The 24,429-nt window shown below is 43.3% G+C and overlaps 1 protein-coding gene across 1 annotated transcript in view; it reads right to left on the reverse strand.

Annotated features, from left to right (window-relative positions):
- The window catches only part of HMCN1 (hemicentin 1), a 1,257,483-nt gene that overhangs the window by 599,674 nt on the left and 633,380 nt on the right, over positions 1 to 24,429 (reverse strand). The window contains exons 38-40 of the mRNA XM_078642741.1: positions 21,360 to 21,536; positions 18,968 to 19,119; positions 7,975 to 8,098 (exon numbers count right to left, since the gene is read on the reverse strand). Of these exons, the coding sequence (XP_078498867.1) occupies positions 7,975 to 8,098; positions 18,968 to 19,119; positions 21,360 to 21,536 (453 nt within the window). The remainder of the gene's footprint in view (positions 1 to 7,974; positions 8,099 to 18,967; positions 19,120 to 21,359; positions 21,537 to 24,429) is intronic.

Here is a 24,429-nt window from a genome sequence, read left to right on the forward strand (position 1 = left end):
TGCAGATGATTTTTTGGAACACGTCATCAGATGGTGGCGTTTCATCGATGACGTGTTCGTCGTGTGGAAGGGCTCAAAGGAGTCTGCATTGGAATTTGTCAGGAAGATCAATAGCAATTCCCTCAACTTGGAATTTACAGCACAAGTCAGTGACACTAGGGTGGAATTTTTAGATGTAGAAGTGTTTGTGGATAAAATAAATATTTGTACAAAATTACATCGCAAAGCTACAGCGGGGAATTCCATCCTTCATGCCAGCAGTGCCCACCCAAGGCATCTCATCAAAAGTATTCCCTATGGGGAGTTCTTACGTATTAAGAGGATCTGTAGTAGAAAAGAGGATTTAGACACCTGTTTAAATGAATCTAAGGAGAGATTTTTAAATAGAGGATACAATGTAAAAGATCTACAATGGGCGCTTGACAAATTGAATATAGGTGTCCCAATAGATGATAGTGAAGAAATGGATGAGACTCCTGCTGAAAAAACTGTTTCACCAACAGTAAGATTGATCACTACTTTTAGTAGTCAGGAGCAGAAAAAAGTTATTATGGGAGCTACCCTTTCTATCAGGAAAATGATTGGGTCAACAATATAAAAAACAGAGTACCTTTTCCTGGGTTCACTATGAATCAAATAATATTCTTATACCATTCATAGAGGCATTAAATAGCGGCACAAGGGGTTGCTGTGTTACGTCAGTTACCAAATTTACACCTTTATGCACCTACTTACAGAAAGACTACTTTGAGAGACCCAGAGAAGAGTGGTCGGGTAAGAACTACTGGCAATCTAACAAACGCCAGAACTTTAGAAAAGGAGTAACATTCTCTGACACGTCATATACCAGCAGTGAATCAGAGAATGAGCCCACATTGGCAAACCAGATAGAAACAGACAAAGAAGGACCACAAAAACAAAATAGAGAGAGCCTAAATTTTTTAGACAGACGAAAGGGAAACCAAAGTCAGGATCCGAACCCGAACCCACGGGGGCGAGGGAGAGGGAGAGGATACCACCAAACGAACCAGGGCCAACAACGTCCGTACATGAGGACCAGGAGCCAGAAAACCTGGGACTAACCACGGACACTAAAGCACCAATAATAAACCTATCAAAGAGAAGTCTAAATAGGGAGGAAACAAAGATTCTAGAGAGAGGATTAGGGTTTGCTATATCAGGACCCCCAGATAAATTTACACTTGAGAGGGACTTACAAAATTTTGTCCGGAAGATTAGACTATATAAATACTTTGAAGGTAAAGCTAGAATGCCATCAGACAATAAATCTGGGCTACGCCCTAAGTCTGTGTGGACACCTTTAAGTTCTATGGTAAACAAAAATGTGGAAATATTTGAAAAAGTCATCACCAGAGGCATAGAAGAGATATTAGAAGAAAAAGTATGGATTAAACATAACATTTCAGTGAAGGAAAAAGAAGCCCTCAAAAGTCTGGAAGAGGATAAAACAATCACTATCAAACCAGGAGATAAAGGCGGGAGTATAGTGGTACTAGAGTCATCAGACTACGATAGGAGAATGAATCTTCTTCTTGACAACCCAAAGCATTATGTTAAATCCAACATACAAGAATGGCAAGATTTAGGTAAACGGATTAAGAATTTACTTCTATTAGCCAAGGAAGACGGGGTCATCAACCAAGAGGAATTTAATTTCCTCCATAACGAGACACCCACAATCCCAGCAATATATGGACTACCTAAAGTGCATAAAGATATTAATGACCCACCTATGCGTCCAATAGTTTCAAGTCTCAATTCACTAACGGAGCCCTTAAGCAAATATGTGGATAAGTTTATCCAACCTCTGGTGACGGAACAACCGACATATATAAAAGACACCACAGATATGATTAGGAAAGTGGAGGGTATTGAATTCAACTCATGTACACAATGGTTGGTTACGCTTGATATAGAAGCACTGTATACCAACATTCCACAAAATGACACCATCAAAGTGATCAAAAAGATGCTAGCCAAAGAAGGGGAAGACCTATCTGAGCACTCTATATTTATGATAGAATGCTTGGAATTGATCTTGAAAAATAACATCTTTCTATGCAAAGAAACCATGTATAAACAAACTAAGGGCACCAGCATGGGGGCCACCTGTGCACCCAGGCTGGCATGTCTATACGTAGCGGACTTTGAGCAGAAACATATTTTTAATACATTAGCACCCTTCTACGAAAATATATCAGGATGGTCTAGGTTTATAGACGATATATTTTTCATTTGGGATGGTAGTGAAGAAGATCTGAATGAGTTTATCATGTGGCTTAACTTAGGGGACGAAAACCTAAAATTCACCTCCGCATACAGTAATGAGATGTGCAACTTTCTGGATATAAAAATAAAAAATGTGGAAGGCACTCTTGCAGTGGAGTTATATACTAAGCCCTCTGACCGAAACACGATGCTCCACTTTAATAGCCATCACCCTGCGACCCAAAAGAACAATATACCATTTGGTCAATTCCTCAGAATACGACGTAACTGTACCACTAAAAGGGAATATGATAAACACGCGGGCATCATGGTCAATAAATTTTTAGAGAGAGGATACCCGAGATCGATGGTGAGAAAAGCCTACAAGCGGGCTAAATATTATAACAGGGAGAGTCTCTTTGAACAAAAAACAAATCAGGATAGAACAACAAAACCCATTGTATTTGTATCCAATTTTTCCTGTATATCCAATAAAATTAAAAATTGCATTAACAGCAATTGGAAACTAATCAATGACTCAGGAGAAGTACCTATGCCCAAGCCAATATTTGCCTTCAGGAGAAATAGAACAGTGAGAAATTGCCTTGTACAAACATATCCAAACAGAAATAACAGAAACATGATGAGGACTATAGATGGCTCGAAACCTAGTGGAAATGTCGCCTGTGGTAACTGCACAAATTGTCCTCTAATAATGACAGGCACTAGTATGAAATGTGGTAAAATAACTCATACACATAAATCTCTGTTCAACTGTAAGACGCAAAATGTCATATATATGATAAAATGCCCGTGTGAGAAAGTGTACATAGGGGAAACACAACGAGAAATCAGACTGAGGATAAATGAACACAGATCAGCAATCCGTACAAAGAAAACTACTGCACCCTTAGTAATGCACTGGTTAGAACAGAACCACAAAGTGGAAGATCTAAGGTGGTGTGTCCTAGAAGCAACAACCATAAACAAAAGAGGGGGAGATATAACCAGGAAACGTAAACTAAGGGAACAGTTCTATATGTCAAAGTTCAACAGCTATAAAACAGGGTTGAACAACAGAGAAGAGTGGGAAAGAATCTTGTAAATAGGTTTCAGCAGTCATGACCTGTCGGAAAAGAAGGGTAGTTAGAGTAACTGCATAGATAGACAACACATGAAGACACAAATGAATGAAGAAGCAAAGCAATGCCCCTTCTAATGTTATCATACACCCCTATAGATGAAACCACAAACACTAATACAAATAATCATTTACACATAGTTCCTTTTTGTAGTAATTAAGTTTTTTTAGCAAAAATTTTTTTAGTAATTAATTTTATAAACTCGAAGAATTTGATGTTCTTCCTATTAATCATGATATTTGTGACTAGATAACCAATACCGATATCTACTAATGACCAGATATGATGTAAATGATACATTAAAGGTAGTTTAGTGTAACTTACACATTGGTCTGTGCAAAAAGAAGTTTTTCCCGATCCAAGATGGCCGCCGTATAAACAACATATCACGGGGAGAGTAGTAAATAACTATACTCAGAGCGCCTAACACGCAAGAGTGGCAAGAAATCATATAGTGGGAAATAAAGGACTTGGAACTATATTTGAGTAAGTCCAAAATAAAAAGTATCACCTAATGAAACATGGTTCTTAAACTTTCCCTCTCCAAAATGGCAGCCAAAAAGAGATTCAGCTCGCAAAACATCGTTAATATTGTAGTCCTCCACCTGGTCACAAATTGAAGAACTGTATAAAAGAGGGAGCTGCCGCGGTCTTAAATATTGTGAATATGCGAAGGCCACAGAATCCTCGAAAAAGTAAAATAGATTTAAAAATGTTTTCCTTTTTTTTTTTTCTGTTTTTCCGTTTTACGTTTATACACCCACGATTAACGAAGAAATATTAGGACAACATAATTGAAAAGATGAATATACTGAGACCACTCAGATAGTTAATCAAGGAAAATTACAGAGAGTGTATCTGTAATAAGATACACACTATAAGATGGCGACGAGTGTACCTTACCAAAATCATCTACCTGACGCAATTGGGGCAGTAATGAAACACAGGTGACAGCGATGACCCAATTAATGGGAGTATAAATATGAAGGTATAGAGAGGTAAGACTTCATTCCAACCGAACCAGGGAAGGAGGAGGACGCCGTGCAGTTCAGCTACCATTAATAGGTGAGTGAGTGAGAAAGTTCGCTTGTACCCTCGTCTCTCTAGCGAGACATAGGTACATCTTAAGAATTTAACTAAGTATAGATAGGCTTACACTGAGTAAAGTAAAACTTAAAGGAAGTAAAAAGGAGTAAATATTATAATATATATTCATGTTAGTATATTTCATTCCCTCACTTAGTGTGGACCGCTAATGTTTTAAAAAAAAGCCCCACCAAGATGAATCCATGAGGAGAAGGAAATAAATACAAGTCATTTCGTTTTAATCATACAGGTAATAACTCTTTCCTAAAAATGTATTCAGTTTCATATCAAACTTAGCAAGAGCGGTAATAAGAAAAAATTACTCCGCAGAGCAAGTGATTGACGAAATCAACAGAAGGTAGCTCCCAGAGGCGTCCTCCTATCCTCACATACGATAAAGAAAAGGTGGACCGGTAAGACATGTAATTTTGCCTTGGTAATGACGCAGCCCCTAGAAGGCAACAAAGAGAATGCTGTAGCTAACCTACCAGAAAACCAACGTTGTAACTTAAATATATCCCTCTAACAGGACTGAACCGTGTCCCCCACCATTCTTTTAAAACAAGCGCCGCCCCATCAAAGGTGCTTGGACAAGGTGAAAATTTAAATAAAATCCTAGAACTGATAAACATAATCTGGTACAACATAGTTATCTGATATGATATATGGCACAATTCCTTTCAGGAAAAAAAAGGATGAACAGAGCGAGCATATGAAAAACGTGCTCAGCCACATTACAAGAAATACGACCAGGAATATTGAACCTGGGTAAGTTAAATAAACAAGGAGTAGGTCAAGATTAAAAGGATAACCTAGTCCGTCAATTTTTCTACTAAAAAATAGTAAATAGTAGAACATGAGGCGTCTATGTAGCAAGAACTAGACCCCCCTATAGAATTTGTTTATCTCCCCATCCCCGTCATTCTCCAAATAATTGAATGCTGAGGAATTGAAGGGTAGTTGTTATAGTGTTCACGGTTACCAAATATCAGGATAGACTTAAAAATGTTATCACTATCTATGTGCAAATGTACGAAATCATGGGCCTAATGTTATGTATCACTACATGTTTTTTAGATTAATAATTGAACTGCGAACGAGTCCTTGAAGAAGGTGCAGAATAAAGAGGCACCGAAACGCCGCGTCGACACTTTTTCGTTCCCATGACAAATGTCTTTTTAAAAAAAATGTTTTACTGTAAAGTTGATGGTATAATGTTATAATAGCAATCTTTTAATATGATGTATGTTTTTGTTTAAAAACCTTATGATAAATTGGGCATCTACCCTGTACATGTCACTGTTTATTTTTAATCTGTTTTGCAATAAATGAATGATCGATTTTTACTTAAATCACTATTGTTTCATGTCATTGTTGATACATTTAGGAACCATATGCATAAAGGTGTAAATTTGGTAACTGACGTAACACAGCAACCCCTTGCGCCGCTATTTAATGCCTCTATGAATGGTATAAGAATATTATTTGATTCAAGTAGTCAGGAGCAGGCCATTAGGAAAATTGTTAGCAGACATTGGCCCACTCTTACACACTGATATTACTTTGTCCCCGGAACTTTTAAATCAGCCCACTATTACTTTTAGAAGAGCCCCGTCAATGAGAGATGCTTTAGTTAAAGGTAGCCCTGAGGTGATTGACAAAAGAAATTGGTTGACCGACAAAAGGGGTTTTGTAAAATGCTTTTCTTGTCGGGCCTGTAAGTTTGGAATCAACAAACATTCTTTTGTGGATCTTTTTTCAGACATGCCCAACAAAATAAACGGTTATTATACGTGCAAAACTGATTGTGCGGTATATGTTTTGGAATGTTCGTGTCGTCTCTCTTATGTCGGCAGTACCAAACTCCCTGTGTTCAATAGGATCCTCCAGCACTTGCGGGCAATCGTGAATTCTGATCCATCTTATCCGGTTGCCCGTCATTTCAAACTAGGGCATCAGAATAAATTGGAGGATTTGAAGTACTATGTAATCGACTCTGTTCCTAAATCAATACGTGGTGGAGATAGAGAGAAGAAACTTCGCCAGTTAGAGAGTCAATACATAGTTAGACTTAACACCAAAATACCCAATGGTCTAAACACAGGGGAGGATTTGGTCCACTTCTTATAACATACATATAGTGTTGTTTCTGTCTAGATAAATGTTTATTTGATATTAGGCTTAGTATCAGGTATCTATCCTCTTTCTTGAAAATCTTATTCTGATCTACAATTATGAAATGTCTATTTATTATTAACTGTGGTCTTTAAATATAAGTTGTGTGTATATATATGAATTTAGGTTTTAAATTATGGGTATTATATTTATTGAAAATAATGGATTTTTAATGAAACCTTTTATTCTGTGATATTTTATTGGTTTTTCTAGCTTGTTCTAGTTTTACTGATGGACTTTCTGGCAGAGGGTTACTAATCCATTGTAAATACTTGATGAATTGTAATGTACTCAATAATGATTCCACTAAAATTGCCTAGTTTTATTCATATATTTACTTGTACACTATTAAGATTTGAGCTTTTTGATTGTTAAATAAGAACCCATGTTATCAGAGATAAGCTGAAAACTTTATCTTTCCCTATGTTCTGCAAAGTTTGCTTGATGATACTTGCATCCGCACACTCTTTTTTAAATGTAATTTGTTTTATTAATGTATGGCTGTTAATTCAGCTACATTTCACTATTTGCACATTGGGTATATTTACTATGAGCATTTTATACTGTGTAAGTTATGCAACACACTCTGGGTAGTCCTTTCAATGAAATAGGATTTGGGCACTTGCCCCGGATTTTCTTCGATTATAATGAAATAATATTATAAATCCCCCTTTTTTAAAATATTTTTATAAATGTTTAAAATATGTTTAACATTGTACAATTTTAATTGTTGAACTATAGTTTTTGATATGAATTAGGACTTGAATGTGTATGTTTGCACTATGCACTTTCAAAATGACTTTAGTCTATTTACTCTTTCCATGCTAAAAATGGGAGGGTTCTAAAATGTCTCATAGTATTTATGGGTGGTGTTTTTTCCTGGCACGTCATGTGATCAAGGCCGGGGCAACCCGGCTGAAACGCGTCATGTTGTGAGAAGGCTTCAATAAACTGCACTGAATTCAAAAACCTTTTGTGGTGGTCCGTTCCTGGTGAAGGAGTTCGCTTTATTCAATCCAGGATTTGGTTTTCATATATATAAATATATATATACACACACATATATAGATATAGAGAGAGATATATAACATAATAATGGCAACTGAATGCCTTACAAACTACCATTCCAAAGACAGTAAGGTCAGGTGTTTTATAGCTTATTCACACAGTGGAAACACTTGAAACAGAAAACACAGGAATGTGCATGTTTTTCTCTGATCAATTCTAAAACAAGTTTTTCTAAACAATTGTCATAGCATCTAAAGACGCCCTGTCAAGATCAGAGGGCCAGTAGGATAACCTTTAGATTCAGATCTTTTGCGAACCATACAAATATTCTCACCATAAACTCTGAGGTCAATATCCCTCTGCTTCTCCCCAGCAGCATTCACAGCTACACAGGTGTACTTTCCCGTGTCACTGATCTGGGCACTGGTAAGGGTCAGTACTCGCCCACCTGAAAGAATCTAAAAAAAATCAAAATAAAAGTTAATGTTGACTCACCAGACTTTTGTACATCACAGAGGCAGTGCAACTCTACTGGAGATACGCTGTATTGCTATTTAATTTACAGTTGAGCATAGATTGCCAGTACTTGTGGTCTAGAGGAATTGTGGACATATTTTTATGACGCAATCATTAAAAATATCTGGATGCTTTTCTTTGAAGAACTTCATTTTGCAGCAGGTTGTTTATCTCTGAAAGGTTTATAATTTGTGGCAAAGTGACTAATTCTGCCTTGTGGTATTAGTGTCTAGCTATACAGAAGTATTGACAAACCTCTTTTAGCATCTAAAATTTGTCCCTAAGAACAATAATGAAGACGTGTTATGATTGTGCGTGCCACAAAACATGTATCAGTATTGTTTTGTTAATTTCCCAGATATTACTGTTTAACTTGTTTAAAAAAAGAAACTAAGTGCAGGGGCCCCATAGTTTTCTTAGATGCTCACTGCCATCACTGCTACAGTGGCGGCCAGTGCAGCTAAGCACAGTGTGGCGGTGCGGCGGCAGGGCGGCGGGGCAGCAGGCTCAGGGGGAGTTGACAGACGACAGAATAGGATTATTTATTTTTCCCTATTCTGTCGTCTGCCGACTTCCCCTGCCCCGTCTCACCCTGCTTGCCTGCACCAGCCGCCGCTGTTGCTGAATGCCAATGCTATCTAGTCTTTATTCCACTTCAATTATCTTTCTTCAACCACGGAACACTTCCTTTCTCTTTATCTCATTTATAAACATTCTTTTTCATCCGTGTTTTCTCTTCCTTTTCTGTCTCCCTTTTCCATCTTCCTCTTTTTTGTTCGTAGTCAGATTCTGAGGATAAAAAATAGGTCCCTGTACACAAAAATGTGCTGGCCCCATACCACCCATTTGCAATCATCTACACAATTAAGCACTCACTTTCCTGCATCTCAGTCCCCTCGTAAGCATGGGCAAATCCCTATTCATCAGCCATGTATGTAATTGGGTTATTAGTTGTGCAGGATATGAGTCCTGCAGAAGAAATAGCTCACAATTGTCTACTTTGTGGGAACCAAGAACCCGAAGGTAGCACTTGAATCTCTCAGGGTATGGAATAAGAGAAGTCAAAAGCCTACACAGAGGATGTGGTGTGGGCTAAGTAATCTCCATCCACTGGCACGGAACCACAACACTCAATAAATTATTGTCCAGTCTGTTATAAGCGAGCAAATGGGGTGTATTATAAGGTGTGGTTGTGAGACCTCACTGTGTAATACACTTGCCCTCCCCTTTAGGATCAGTGGGTTTCGTTTTTCAAACCTTCAGCTCAGCCCTGGGTAGCTGTGCTCTGAGCAAAAAAGGCTTACCCAAAGAAAAAAGTGTAAAGCATTCACACGTCACTGAAACAATTGAACGAGAAATACACGAGACACACAAGAAATTGGACACCAGTTTACTAAAATAGGCTGTATTTTATGTATTTTTAGACACCACAATGAAAAAGATCCACTAGAGCGATAGGAGATATAACTTGCAAGATTTAGTAAATCAAAACAGTACCCTCAATCGTGAACAAGTGCTGGCAAATTCAACAAATTTGACACTTAGAAACTTTTCGAGCAAAAGCTTTGCCTAGTTGCATTGCGATCCGTTAGAGTTATGTTGGGTGAACAACTCCAGGGAGCCAGTCAGTGGATCAGCAAGGTACTTAGAAGCAGTTACCTCAGCAGGTGCAACAGTCTTCAATCAGTTCCAGGCACTTATGTCCTTTGTTATGGTTTCCTATGATGTGGTCCTGATGCAAGGGATATATGATGCTGAAGATGCTCAAGTATGCTGTGGATGAGATGCAATCAACGGGGGTCTTCTTACGGCTACTCCTCAGTCCACAAAGAGGTTGAGGCGTACCTGGTCACAGTGTCGACATCCCTCAAAGTCCTCGTGGTCCTTGTAGAAGTCCAGTCACCACTGGGCTACCAGTCGACCAGTATTGTGATCATGGTATAGTGGTCGCAGCCAAATCCTTCCCTAGGTGATAACTTGTCTTCTGGGTCACCAATTTGCACTCCGATGACATACCCAGGTTCAGCTAACTTGGTTTCAACTTTGAGCATTGGGTCCTAGTATTTGGTGCTGCAGGCTGGTGGTTGGCAGCTATGTGAAGATTCTGGCCTACCAACTTGCCACTGCAGGCTTCTCAGATGTTGTGGCCCTGTGAGGAGGTCAGCCAACTTGTCTTTCTTCGGCCGGGCTCCACAGATGATGACTCCCTGAGCAGGACACATCAGGATAAGTCCCTTCTCCTTTGCTACCACCAGGGTCAGCAGATGCAGTCCATGCCAGTGCTGCTTCACAGTACATCAGGACAGTGCTTCTTTGGTCCTTTTTCCAGTTCAGTCTGAGATCTGGGGGCCAGGGGTGCCCTTTTTATGCTCAAAAAGTGCCCTCAAGATAGACATGGTCAGTATTCAATGGCTACTAGGTTCCCTACCTCCTGATTACCACTTCTTGGGAAGCGTGACATCTGGCTATCCCAGGATGCACCATTTTGTCCACTCCACATGGCAGAACCCCTCTTTCAACGTCCACAGCTCTCTAGCTCAACCCCGAGGTGTGGCCCAACAGGCCTTAATGCCCTGAGAAACCAGTTTGACAACTGGTTCCTCCTTCCCTATCTCTAGTGGCAGCATGCCTCCCTACACAATGGAGCAGCCCTTCTTTCAAGTGTTACCCATTTGACCTTCTCCTCTGAAGCTCACCTTTTGGGGCAAAACCAGTGTGGCTTCCTGCAGGAGGGAGGTAATACCTCTCTCCAGTGTAGGCTTCTATTAAGTCCTTTCCTGGAAGTCATTAGCACGTCTCCCCAGGAGGGCAGAAAGCTGTCTGCAGGACAGAACCTGTGTACAACAGTAAACGGGCACCGGAAACATTAGGCAATTAGAGTGGCAACTTTTAAAGTTGCATTTTGCCCACAGTGACATTAAATTAGGTTTAATCACTAAATCGGATTTAAAGCACTGAGGGATAGATGTAGGTAATCCGAAAATACCAATTCTAAAATACCGAATTTTACAGATTCGGTATTTCAGAATCGGTATTTGGGATGTAGATAATAATTCGGTAAAAAATTCCAAATCGGTAAGATTCGGTATTTACGAATCGGTAATTACCGATTCGGTATTTGCCATTCATTCCTATGGCCTGGAGGCCCATAGGAATGAATGTCAATTACCGAATCGGTAATTACCGATTCGGTAAATACGGAAAAAGTCAAGGGTGCCAGGGTGTCACTTTGACACCCTGTTGCACCCCTGATTAGTGCTTGTGTGCCATGTGGCACACATACATGCCCTAAGGGCATGTATGTCTGTCACATGGCACAGGTGTAAATGCAAATATTTGCATTTACATATGAATTCGTTATTTACCACCAACTAATAGTTGGTGGTAAATAACGAATCCTTAAAGCCCTGTAGCACTGTTTACAGTGCTACCTACATTTCAAAATACAGATTCGGCAATTTTACCGATTCGGTAAATTTACCGATTCGGTAAAATTACCGATTCGGTAAAATTACAGAATCTGTATTTTTAAATGCCCTACATCTCAGTATCCAAATACCGGTCGGTAACGGACGAAAACACCGATTTTCGGCCGTTACCGACCGGTATTTGGATACCTACATCTGGCCCTGACTCTTTTGATAACCTTACAGTACCAACTTTAATAGTCACATTTAGATGTTAGCAGGGCTGAGATTTCAGAGTCCAACTATGTACTTGCCAATGGGGCTCCTATCCTATCCACAGTAAAAACAACAATTTAGGGGTTTTACTGCTGAAACATACAAAATTACATGTTCCCCCTTTTAACACACAACGCCCTGCCTTACGGCTCATTAGTTCTACCTTAGGGGTGACTTACATTCCTTAAAAAGGGAGTTTTGGGTTTCTAAATGGCAAAGTCGAGTTGTCGTACTCGTGGTGGCACAAACAGTGATGCAGTCCACAAGGGACACCTCAACTTACAGGTCCTACTTCCCCCTAGTACAATATACTAGGACTTACAAGTAAGTTGGTCTATGCCAACTGGGGACAAGCCAATTAAACATACACCATTTTAAGGGGTCAGAGCACATACACTGAATCGGGTTTAGCAGGGAAAGGACATTCCAGATCCATTATACCAGTACCCAGTAGCCAAGATGGGGGTAAAAGTGGAAGGTAAACCTGCAAAAGCCAGTTTCATTAAAACCACATAATCACAATATCCCCACCTATATCAGATGAAAGTCACTTTACCAGAGGATGTCATTTTAAATAAAGCAAACCTGTTGGCTTTGTCAAGGGGTCACCACATTAAAATATAAGACAAGCGTATTAGCTATGTCAAGAGGTCACCACGTTAATATATAGGGCAAGGCTATTGGTATTGTTCGGGGTAAACCAGAGCACTATATAATCACAGTAAGCATATTAGGAATATTGCCATTAAAACCAAGGAACTCAGTTGTCAGGTGTAATTAGCCATTGCAAGATTCATGATTCATCATTTGTAAATAAAGAACATTGAATAATGCACTACAAATCAATATAATATGTGGCAAAAGTATCTAGTCATACTCATTAGGCCGTATAAAATGTGGCCATAGGACCAGCCACTAGTTGTCTCTGCAGTTTGAAGCGGTAGAGAAAAAGCTTCTCCCCAGAGCAGGAATTGTAAAGCAAAAACTTACAATAATGTATAAAAGTCTCCTCCATCATGTATCCTGTGTCCTGGGAGACAATGCAATAATTTGCAATTCAATACGAAGGGGGTACCTGCTGGTCATTTCAGTTTAAATAGTCTTGTAAAGCTTAATTCTGCTTTGTGAGAATCCACCCCAAACCCCTAAAGATAATCAATTTGCAATGAAAGTTGTCATTGTTATGTAGACCAATCTACAGCTATCTGCTGTTCCATATTCCTTAATGTATATCACTTTAGTGCCAGAAGACACTGAGCTCATTGGCCCATTTATGATCACCGGTAGAGGATATTGATCGGTCTGTAGCTCTGCTTTACCTGCATCAAAATATTAAACACTGCCAAAGCCAAGTCTTCACTGAGATTCCTAAGCATTTGAAGATACCTTCTCTTTTCCTTCTCTCTTCACGTGCTCTCAAATGGTGCATGTTGTTGATTTGTCTTCAATAATATAAATCCTATTGAGAGAGAATGCACCAATGAAGGAGCTCCAGCTTCTCTCAAAACTCAACTCAGGACTGCGGACTGCTCTGCATCCTGTAGCTGCTCACAACATTTCATAAGTATGTGGGGTGGTGGCAATGCCCCTTCTTGGGGCAACTGAAGCAGCAAATAATGCAAAACAGTTCCTGGCAGGCTAATATGAGCGCTCCCTCGCCATAGCAGCGCATATTATACAAGCAACTCCTGCCTCTTTGTTTATCTTTGCCAATTCTTTAAGCTGGGTGATCAAAAAGAAACATCTTGGCAGGCAAAATGGAAGGAACCCATTTGTACAAAAAAACGGCCTTAAAGGCACACTAGTATCACATAAGAATGTGATCCTTAAGTGTAAAAGCACAGCAAGCTAATCAACCAAACTTTTCTTTCTTTTCCTGCTCTGCTTGCTCGTCAAATTTTTCTTTTTCATTCTCTGTTTCCTGCAGCAGGGCTTGTGAGCAGGGCTTGTGTGCAGGCATCAGGTGGCATTAACACCATACAAATAAACTTCCGCCAACCTACCAGACACCTCCACTTACCCAGAGTCCTACTGGCACCCCCCCCCCCTGTATATGCAGAACCAGATACAGTAGTTGTGGCCTCTTCTAATCTGCTCCTAAAGCATCGAATGACCTGCTTCTGCATGTCAGAGCTGCCTCCTCAGTGTGTGAATTCTGCAAGAAACCGAAGACCTGAGACTTTATCTAGTCCCAGCCCTAGCTCGGCCCATATTGCTCCTACTTCAGCACCAGGATACCCTCCTGGTGGGACATTCGCTCTACAAATAAACATTACCTAACAACAAATAACCACTAACAGAACAGAACATTAACACCCACTAGATAGATTCTATGAATTGGCAGTTTAAGCCATACCATAATGATTCCTCCTGAATGGGATGATCAAGGGAAATGTCCTTTATCTAAGTTCCTGGAAGTTTCCCTTTGATAGTTTTGCATGGCGTTCCTTAATAATGCCTTCTATTTCTCATCCCAAGGCAACCTCATTGAAATGTGGAACCCTCATCTGGTAATGGGACAACTATGTATGTATGTATCTTTTGGTATTTCTATTGTGTGAACCTATCTGGCTAGAAACAGCACTGTACATGAATCAAGCCTCAGTGGAGATACCTATAGGTCGAGGTCATAGAGAACAGAGACAAAGGTAGTGGAAGGAGGTGCTGTTCTGATGCTGGAGAGGATGTTCCAGATCCTGGAGGCGTATGCTGATAAGGCGTATTGTCTTGTTTTCCTTCCTGTAGTATTTAGTCTCTAATTTGCCAATGCAGGAGCTCCTTGTCTGCCGCTGATCGCCAGATATTTGATGAGAACAATCAGCAGATCTTTTATTCATTTTCATTCCCTCAGTGATATTATGCCATGTTACGTTACTTACCATATACATAAAGCATCAATAGACAGCTTAGATACATATGATTCAAGTGTGCGCTGCATAGCTGGTGATGGAGTATGAAAATATGAAAATGGGATGATCCACAAAGGTACAGAAAAGAAGTGTAAACTCATGTGCAAACCTCTGCATCGCACATTGAAGATCTCAATATTCATGGCATTTACTTAGATTGCTGAATTCTACTACATCTTATATTGGTGCACGCTCCATACACCTTGTTCAGGAATTCAACCATTGGTTACTAAGTCAGTAATATTTTTTTTTCACTGTCATTATTTCCTTCATTATAAAAATATTTCCACAAACCTTTGACCCTGTTCTCAGACAGGTCGCCCCCAGCCGCCGCACGGTCCTCCTGTGACGCTGCTCTTGTGCCCCTTGTCGCCTGCCCCTGCCGCTGCCTAGTGCGGCGTGTGCCTCCTGGTTCCGCCTTGGTTTGTGTCCATCTCTATTGTCTATAACTGCGTCCTTGCCGTTTTTTGTACTCTGTGCTTGATTGTTTGTACTTTTGCCTTCTCACTCTGTGACTTGATTGTGCCCCTTCCCCTTCCGTGCCCCCAGTGCCCCGCAGTGCCCCGGGCCTCTCCCCGCCCTCCCCCCGGCATCCCTCGCCACCCTCCCGGCCGCTGGTGTCCCTGCGGCCCCGCTCCCTGCTGCTCCCATTCGCCACCCCGCTCCCGCCTCCCAGCTGCTCCGCCCTCCCTCTCCCCCTCATATGGAGGCCGCGCAGCAGGCACGCCACTGGCCCGCCAACGGCAAGCCCGTCTGCACCTGTCCGCGCCTGGACCGCGCCCAGCGCCAGAACCCCTGGACCCCGCGCCCCCCCGCAACGCCAGAACCCCTGGACCCCGCGCCCCCCCGCAACGCCAGACTGCACTACGACCACAGCACCCTCCACGCACTCAACACCGGACAAGACCACCCCTGCTACCGGGCCACCCCAAAGCGCACCCAAGGCCCCCTCACCTGCCGGAACTGCAGATTCACCAGCATCCAGCCAACTAAACCACCACCCGGAGAACCCAACCACCTCCACTGCATCCTCCTTAACACCCGCTCCGCTCGCAAGCACACCATCGAACTCTGGGACCTCCTTGACTCCACCGCCCCCGACGTCGCATCTTGACGGAGACCTGGCTGAATGCCACCTCAGCACCAGACATCGCCATAGCCATCCCACAGGGCTACATGATCTCCCGCAGAGACCGCACCAACGGAGTAGGAGGGGGAATCGCCACCATCCACAAGGAAACCCTCAGAGTCTCAACCAGCACAGACGACACCCTCACGACCGCCGAGCACATGCACAGATCCACACCGACCCCAACACCACCCTCAGAGGAACACTCGTCTACAGACCACCCGGACCACGACCACAGTTCAGCGACACCATCGCCGATCTCGTCAGCACCCACGCCTTCGCCTCCACAGACTACATCCTCCTCGGGGACCTGAACTTCCACTTCGAGAACAACAACGACGCCAACTCCGCAACCCTGATTGCCAACCTCACCAACCTCGGACTCAAACAGCTCGTGACGACACCCACCCACGCCGCTGGACACACGCTGGACACCATCTTCTCCACAAGCCCAGACGTCTCCTTCAACCACAGCACCGAACCCCATTGGACCGACCACAGATGCGTCCACTTCACCTTCAGGAAACCCACCACACACCAGCGCACCCAACAGCTGCCACGACGCTGCTGGGGCAAGGTCACCGAGGACCAACTGACTACCACCCTCGCCCTGAAACCACCAGCCGACCCCACCGACCCGACACCGCCGCGACCAACCTCAAACAGTGGATCAACGACCGCGCCAACACCCTCGCCCCTCTCAAGACCTCCACAACCAACCACACCAACAAGAAAGCCGCCTGGTTCACCGAAGACCTCCGGATCTCCAAGAGCACCTGTCGGAAGCTGGAAAAGAAATGGCTCCACGACCGAACACCAGACAGCCACACAGCCCACAAGAGTGCCACCCGCAGACACCACCAACTCATCAGGATCGCCAAAAGGACTGCCTTCAAGGACCGCCTAGACAACAACGCACACAACACCAAAGAGCTTTTCAGCATCGTGAAATAACTCTCCAACCCCAGCTCCAACACCAACGACATCTCACCATCACAGGACCTGTGTGACTCCCTGGCCACTTTCTTTCACTGCAAGATCACCGACATCCATGACAGCTTCAACTCCGACAACCCCGCACCCACCACCCGTACCAGTCGCCTGACCGCCTGTCCAACACCAGCGACGAAGACACCATCAAAACCATGAACTCTATCCACTCCGGATTCCCATCCGACCCCTGCCCTCACCACGTCGTCAACAAAGCCAGCACAACCATCGCACCTCACCTCCGGAAAACAATCAACAGTTCCTTCGAGACAGCAACCTTCCCGGAAAGCTGGAAGCACGCCGAGATCAACGCCCTTCTGAAGAAGCCCAAGGTGGACCCCAAGGACCTCAAGAACTTCCGGCCCATCTCCCTGCTCCCGTTCCCGGCAATAGTGACAGAGAAGATCGTCAACAAACAGCTAACCCGTTACCTCGAAGACAACAACATCCTGGACCCCTCCCAATCCGGTTTTCGCAGCAACCACAGCACCGAGACCGCCCTCATCGCCGCCACTGACGACATCAGGATCCTGATGGACAAAGGAGAAACAGCCGCCCTCATCCTCCTGGACCTATCAGCAGCCTTCAACACAGTCTGCCACCGCACCCTATCAGCACACCTCCACGACGCCGGAATCCAAGAGAAGGCCCTGGCCTGGACCACTTCCTTCCTCTCCGGCAGAACCCAGAGCATCCGCCTCCCACCCTTCCGCTCGAAAACCACAGAGATCATCTGCGGCGTCCCACAGGGGATCCTCACTTAGCCCAACGCTGTTCAACATCTAAATGGCACCGCTCGACCACGTCGCACGACAACACAACCTCAACATCATCTCCTACGCCGACGACACCCAGCTGATCATATCCCTCACAGAAGACCCCCACACCGCCAAAGCCAACCTTCACAGAGGAATGAAGGCCGTACCCGACTGGATGAAGGACAGCAGACTAAAGCTGAATTCAGAAAAAATGGAGGTCCTCATCCTCGGACCCACCCAATCAGCCTGGGACAACACCTGGTGGCCCACATCGCTAGGTACAGCCCCGGAACCCACAGACCACACCCGCAACCTGGGGGTCATCCTCGACTCCACCCTCTCCATGACCAGGCAAGTCATCGCCATCTCCGCTTCCTGCTTCAACACCCTCCGAATGCTCTGCAGAATCTTCAAATGGATCCCTCCCGACACAAGAAAAACCGTCACCCAGGCCCTCGTCACCAGCAGACTCGACTACGGGAACGTCCTCTACTCGGGAACAACAACCAAGCTACAGAGACGACTACAACGAATCCAGAATACCTCGGCACAACTGATCTTCGACGTCCCCCGACGCAGCCACATCACACCCCACCTGGGAAGCCTGCACTGGCTCCCCATCAACAAGAGGATCACCTTCAAGCTCCTCATCCACGCGCACAAATCACTACACAACACCGGACCTTCATACCTCAACAACCGGCTCAGCTTCCACACCCCCACCCGAAACCTCCGCTCAGCCAACCTCGCCCTCGCCACAGTCCCCCGTATCCGGAAGACCACCGCTGGTGGCAGATCATTCTCCTACCTCGCCGGCAAGACCTGGAACGCCCTCCCCACCAGCCTACGACAGACTCAGGACCTGCTGGCCTTCAGAAGACTCCTCAAGACCTGGCTCTTCGACCAGTAGCGGCCCCCTCTCCCCCACAATGATTGACTGATTTATTGATTCAACTGCGTCCTCTATCTATATCAACCATGTCAAAATGTGTGGCACTTTCTCTCCTGCTTTGGACCTTCTGGTAAAAAAAAGTGTGGGGAAAGCTTTGCAAATGTTTTGGCATATTTACAAAGTTGTTGCTCAACAGGTATTCTGCATATGTGCATTGCATTTCTCTGACCACTCCTTTGACACTGCCCTGGAAATGCTCATTGGTCTAATGTCCATTCAGAATGATGTGTACCTTTATACTCATAGATCCCTCTTACATGGATTATGCTTTGCAGTTCATGTATAATTAATACATGTGTAAATTTTTACTGTTTTAGATTGATCTATGACTCAGAAAACCCCTCTGATGCAGCATGTCATTTCTGAAAATGAGTCAGGTGGGCGCAGTACCTGGACTCCATTAGAAAATCCTGTCACTGGCCGACCATCTTTCAGCCAAGTCAGGCTGGGAACTGGGATGCCTCGTGCTTCGCATTCGAGTCTCACAAGATTGTTGACCACAACTGCCACTGCGTCACTGCTGCCAGAAATAGTTGGAGGAACTGTTGAAGGAAACAAAAAAAAGTTGGTGAATGTAAGTAAGTGGGTTCCTATAAAACAGTTCAGCTGCCTCATCTGCACGTCTCAGGATTTTGTGCTCATCTAAAGATGGCAAAATGAGGACTTCAGAATTAAAGCCTCAATAACAGTGGACACTCCTCTCATTATCTGCTAAGGTGCACCAAGACTTCTGAGACGGGAGCTAAGACGCTCCAATGGAACATTGGCAAAGAGAGCGTGGTAGAAACTTCTTATTCTCCTCTACTGTGCCCATCTACAAAAACCCAGATTACTGCTGGTCATTTCACTTTAAATAATCAATCTAGAGCTGTCTGCTGTGCAATATTCCTTAGTGTATATCACTTTACAGCCAGAGGGCACCAAGCTCATTGCCCCATTTTTTGGTTACCAGTAGAGGATATTAATCGGTACAAGCATCTATAGCTCTGCTTTAACTGGCATTACAATGTTTGACATTGCCAAAGCTAACTCTTCACTGAGATTCCTAAGCATTAGAAGATAACTTCTCTTTTCTCTAACGGTGCATTTTGTTGTTTTGTCTTCAATAATATAAATCCTATTGTGAGAGAATGCATTAAGGAAGGGGCTCCAGCTTCTCTCAGAACTCAGTTCACAGGTGATATTAGAATTAAAGTCACAGGGGGAAATTGTCGGTAAGCATACTCTGTCGCATTGGCGATGGAGTATTCTTACCGCTTACATGATGGACTGCCTTCCGAACTTAGACGCGGGTGGACCTCTAGTGTAAATATGCAAAGACTACTCCATCTCTGCCATGGTTGCATTCTACGACAGCCCAACGGAGTAAGGGTCTTCAGAGGATGATCTCTTTGTCTGCTAACCTACTTTAGATTGGCAGACATGCAAGTCAGTTTTCAATGCCCCTCACTGACAGGAAAACTCTGGCAGTAAGGACAGTGTAAACTGTCTAATACTCCCCTCACATTTGGAGATAACTCCAACCGTGAGCGGTGTATTTTTTTAAAATATTCATAAAGAAAATCCATTTTAGGATTTTCTTTTTGGAAATAAAGAAATATGAGTTTGATGGACGGAGCTGTGCATGAAACTTAAAAAAGCATTAACAGGGACTGCCATGGCTTCCGAAATGCCCGCCGCTTGGCAGTCATTTCTAAATAAGGCAGGCGGTTACCCCATCAGACAAGGATGAAATGTATTCTGTCACCCTAATGGAGTAAACTCCTTTTACCATAATGTGAATCACCCCCACAGTCTGGATACTCTGGCCAACAAAGCAAACTGTGGCCGTAGCTAATCTAGTACCATGAAAAATTCGCCATACTCTCTGACCTCCAAAAGACTATAAACTTACCCCATCACCTACATATTGATACTTTTTCAGTTTGATTTATAATATTACAATTAGGCCTCCAACAATGTGTCTCTACTAACAATGGTTTTAGCAAAAATCCTGTAAATAGTATCGAATTTAGGGCCAGAATTACTAAGCCATTTAGCAGTTGCAAACCCTGCGATTCACAAAATCACAGAGTAAGCTACACCTAAATGGCTTTTAATTATTCCTAAACTTGTTGTGTGATTCAGAAAGTGGTTATTGATTCACATAATTGGATTAGAAATGCACAAATACTTGCAGATTAGAAGGGCATGTGAGGGTGTCCCAACCCAATTATGATTCCCAATGCAATGTATTAATGGTTTGCCACCACAATTTAGATTGCAAACCATTGAAAAGTTACTGACTTCTCAAAGGTGGTAGTAACACATTTGCAAATGGAAGAGGTCCCTCGAGCCCCTTCCCCTATGTGCATGCTAAAACAAAATGTGTTAGGGAGTATGCAGTGGCCTGCCAACTCTCAAACTTAAAAAAAAGGAATCTTTTCTTAAAAAGAAGCCCATTTTCCTTTAGAAACAAAGCCTGCATATAAAAAAGGTTTACTTTATTTAAATGTGATCACAGACATGGTGGTCTGCTGTCCCCAGCAGGCCTCCATCCCTGTTATAGCGAGGAGTAAGTTGCAACTTGTGATCTACCTCATTAGTGTTCATGAGGTGGGCCAGATTGAAACCCTCTCTGGAAGGTAATTTTTCAAACCCACCTCGTAATGCATTGGGTGGGTTGCAGCAAAGTTTTGCAAATAGTTGGTGTGCAATTAGTGACCACTTTTTGCAAATTTACTTTTGGTACATCTGGCCTTTAATGTTCAAACAAAACGTATGCATGCTTTTTGCAACTCACCATAAACCTGAAGACTGTAGAGGAGCTCTGCCTGGCCAGCTGCATTGATGGCAGAACATTTGTAGATGCCAGTGTCAGTGATCTGAGCATTTTCAATCCGAAGGATTTGGCCTCGGTTCACAACGCTCACTCCAGCGGTGTTTGTGACTGGACGGTTTTCTTTAAACCATGTGATAGCTAAAATGGGATAGAAGCGTTAATGCATGTATTGACAATGCTGTGTTTAGATCTACCATGTTCTGTGCTGGTGCTCGGTAATAAAGCCAATGCAGTTTTATCCATCCACAACTCTTGAGTCCCTGGATTCAAATTAACTCAGAGGATAAGATGTAAATCTAGATATTAGATATCTTGCATAGTCTCAGAAAGGCCGGCTGCATGCCGTATTTTCAGAATATCCACAAAATACAAATTTACTTACACTGGATCTATTTAAACTCATTTCCTCAATGACTATCCTGAAAATATGGCATGGGTGTCAAGAACTGCTGAACACCCCTGCTCCTCTTGCATGGGGATGAATGTTTTTGTGTCTCTGTTGTGGAATAATATCTGGTTTGTATGTAGAACTCTCTTAGGGGTAGAGAAGCACATAAACAATCCAAGTAGCTATCAACAGAGTACTGGGTGAAGCTGCACCAAAGGTCAAAGTCCGAGGGGCCCTCTGCTTCCCAAACATGACTGTAGTTCATCATCTAACCCATGAAGTAGGAGGGCTATTTTGTTTGATTGCTCCAAGACCTTTATGCATGCTTGCTATGCTATGGCATACAAAATGTGCAAATTATGTAAGAGGATGCCACAATGCACATAACTGTCACAGGAGAGTGGAACAAAAGAAGCCTAAGTGCTGAAAAACACAAGAAAAGGGCAAGTCTTGAAATCAAAAGTGATCTAATATGTGGCACTCTCTTCATATTGCAAGTTGATCTTGAATACTTTGGACTAAATCAAAGTTCTTCCTCCTCTTTTAAAACTACATGTCTTCAGTCATACTGTACATACATTTCCACTAAAGCAAACCACACAACACTTCAGAACCAAAATGGCCACTACTTTTAGTCATAGACCTGACTTTCAGAACACACAATTAGGATTTAAATCATCACTTGAAGTGACCGCTGGTGATTGGGTCACAACACAATTGCCTGTTCTCTCACAAACTATAACCAAACAATGACCACAAGCTACACCAATCTAAAAAGCAATCAATTCCTGACCAGACAGAACAATTATTATGGATTGGAGTCCAAGCTTTCAACATGTTCCTTCAATTTTTTTAACTCATGTTGTGCCCCGTTCTTTCTGGTGAGCACTAGTGAAAACATTTAAAGATCATTTTCGTTTTCTTCGCTTATGATAATGGTAGTACACGGAGCAGGCTTAGGTCTGAGAGATGGGATTCCAGGCAATAAACACTATTATGTGCAGTTTCAAACACCATCCTTTTCTCTCTCTCTATCAGGCATGTTAAAATGGTGTGCCGCAACTGGTGATGGTTCACTAAAATATTATTCAAAGATGGAAAAACTGCAATCTGGCACCAGTCAGAACAATTACCATACATTAACACAATCACAAGACACTATAGTAAATAAAAAAATCTATGATCATCTTTTGCAAAACACCCCACTCATTTTCAAGTTTTTATACATAAAATATTTCAAATTAATTACACAAATGACAAAGAAAATAATTAAAATGAGCCGCACAAATATCTGCTCTGAGCCAAAATAACCTTAAGCATTTGTTGCAGTCCAGTTAAGTAACTCCTCCAAAGGTACCGATAGTTTAGATAAATACATATCACTTTTCTTTATGCGTTCCTAGAGAGAGAGGTGGAGATGATTGGGAGAGAGATTCTTGTAGAAACTCCCCCCGTCCCTTGCCTGATGCTGTGGACATATAAGAAGGCATGCAGAACCTATTGACACATCAAATAGGTTTAGTACATACACGCCACCTCCACCCCGCTCTCTCCGCCTGCCAACAATACCCTCCTCTACGCCACCAACCTCCTCCGTACTTCGTCCACTCCCATCGCCCCCACACCCTCTCCCCTCCCTAACACCAACTCATACTCATACGCCGGCACCACGGAGCCCTGCACGTACACCAACCCACCCGCACGCTAATTCACAGGTCAGCAACTCACCCATGACTACCTCCCCCAGCACTAACACATATCGCACGCTGGACAAGATTATGTCCTTCCTTCTCCAGCTCAAAGAAGACATTCACACCATCAAAGAAGACATTCACACCATCAAAGGGCTACTGATCACACCCCCCAGACACACCCCACTCACCACCCCCCCCCCTCAACAGGCTCCCCACCCGTCCTGATGACGCTCGCAAGCTACACCCCTCACACAGGACCGCGATCCATGCCCACAATCGCTACAACCGCACCCGCCGCCCACATTGGACCGCTATCCCTGCTCATAATCGCAACAACCGCCCACGTCGCACATGCAACCCTCTCTCGGATCTCGACACTCTCACCCTCCTCCGCTCCTACGACCCAGCTCCCCTAATCCACACAACCGCCACGCACCTCCCCATCCCCACGATACACTCGAATCCCAGTAGACCCTCCACACTAAACAACAGAATATCCGTCCCGAATGACCTTAGAAAAGTCCCCCTCTCTCTAGTACCCTCTACCTCCCCTAACACACCCCGTCTCAAATGCACTCTCCTCAACTGCAGATCAGCTTCTAAGCACTCCTCTGCCATTGCCGATCTCATTCTATCATTGGACCTTGACCTAATCTTCTTGACTGAAACCTGGCTAACCGATTCTTCTACACCTATAATGGACATTCTGGTTCCACCCAACGACCACATCGTTAGGCTTGACAGGTCTGGCAAGATAGGCGGTGGAATTGCTTGCATATACAGGAACAACCTTTCGGTCCTGAAAGTCTCTGCACCTTCCCTAGCCTCCTTAACTTCCTGCGAATACATCTGCCTCGATATTATCAGTGAGGGTAAACCGATATGCTCTCTTCATGGCATTTACCACCCACCCAGAGACAACCTCACCTTCGCCCAACAAATCATGGAC

The sequence above is a fragment of the Lissotriton helveticus genome, chromosome 1_1 (assembly GCF_964261635.1).
Source record: "Lissotriton helveticus chromosome 1_1, aLisHel1.1, whole genome shotgun sequence".
Lineage (NCBI taxonomy): Eukaryota > Metazoa > Chordata > Amphibia > Caudata > Salamandridae > Lissotriton > Lissotriton helveticus.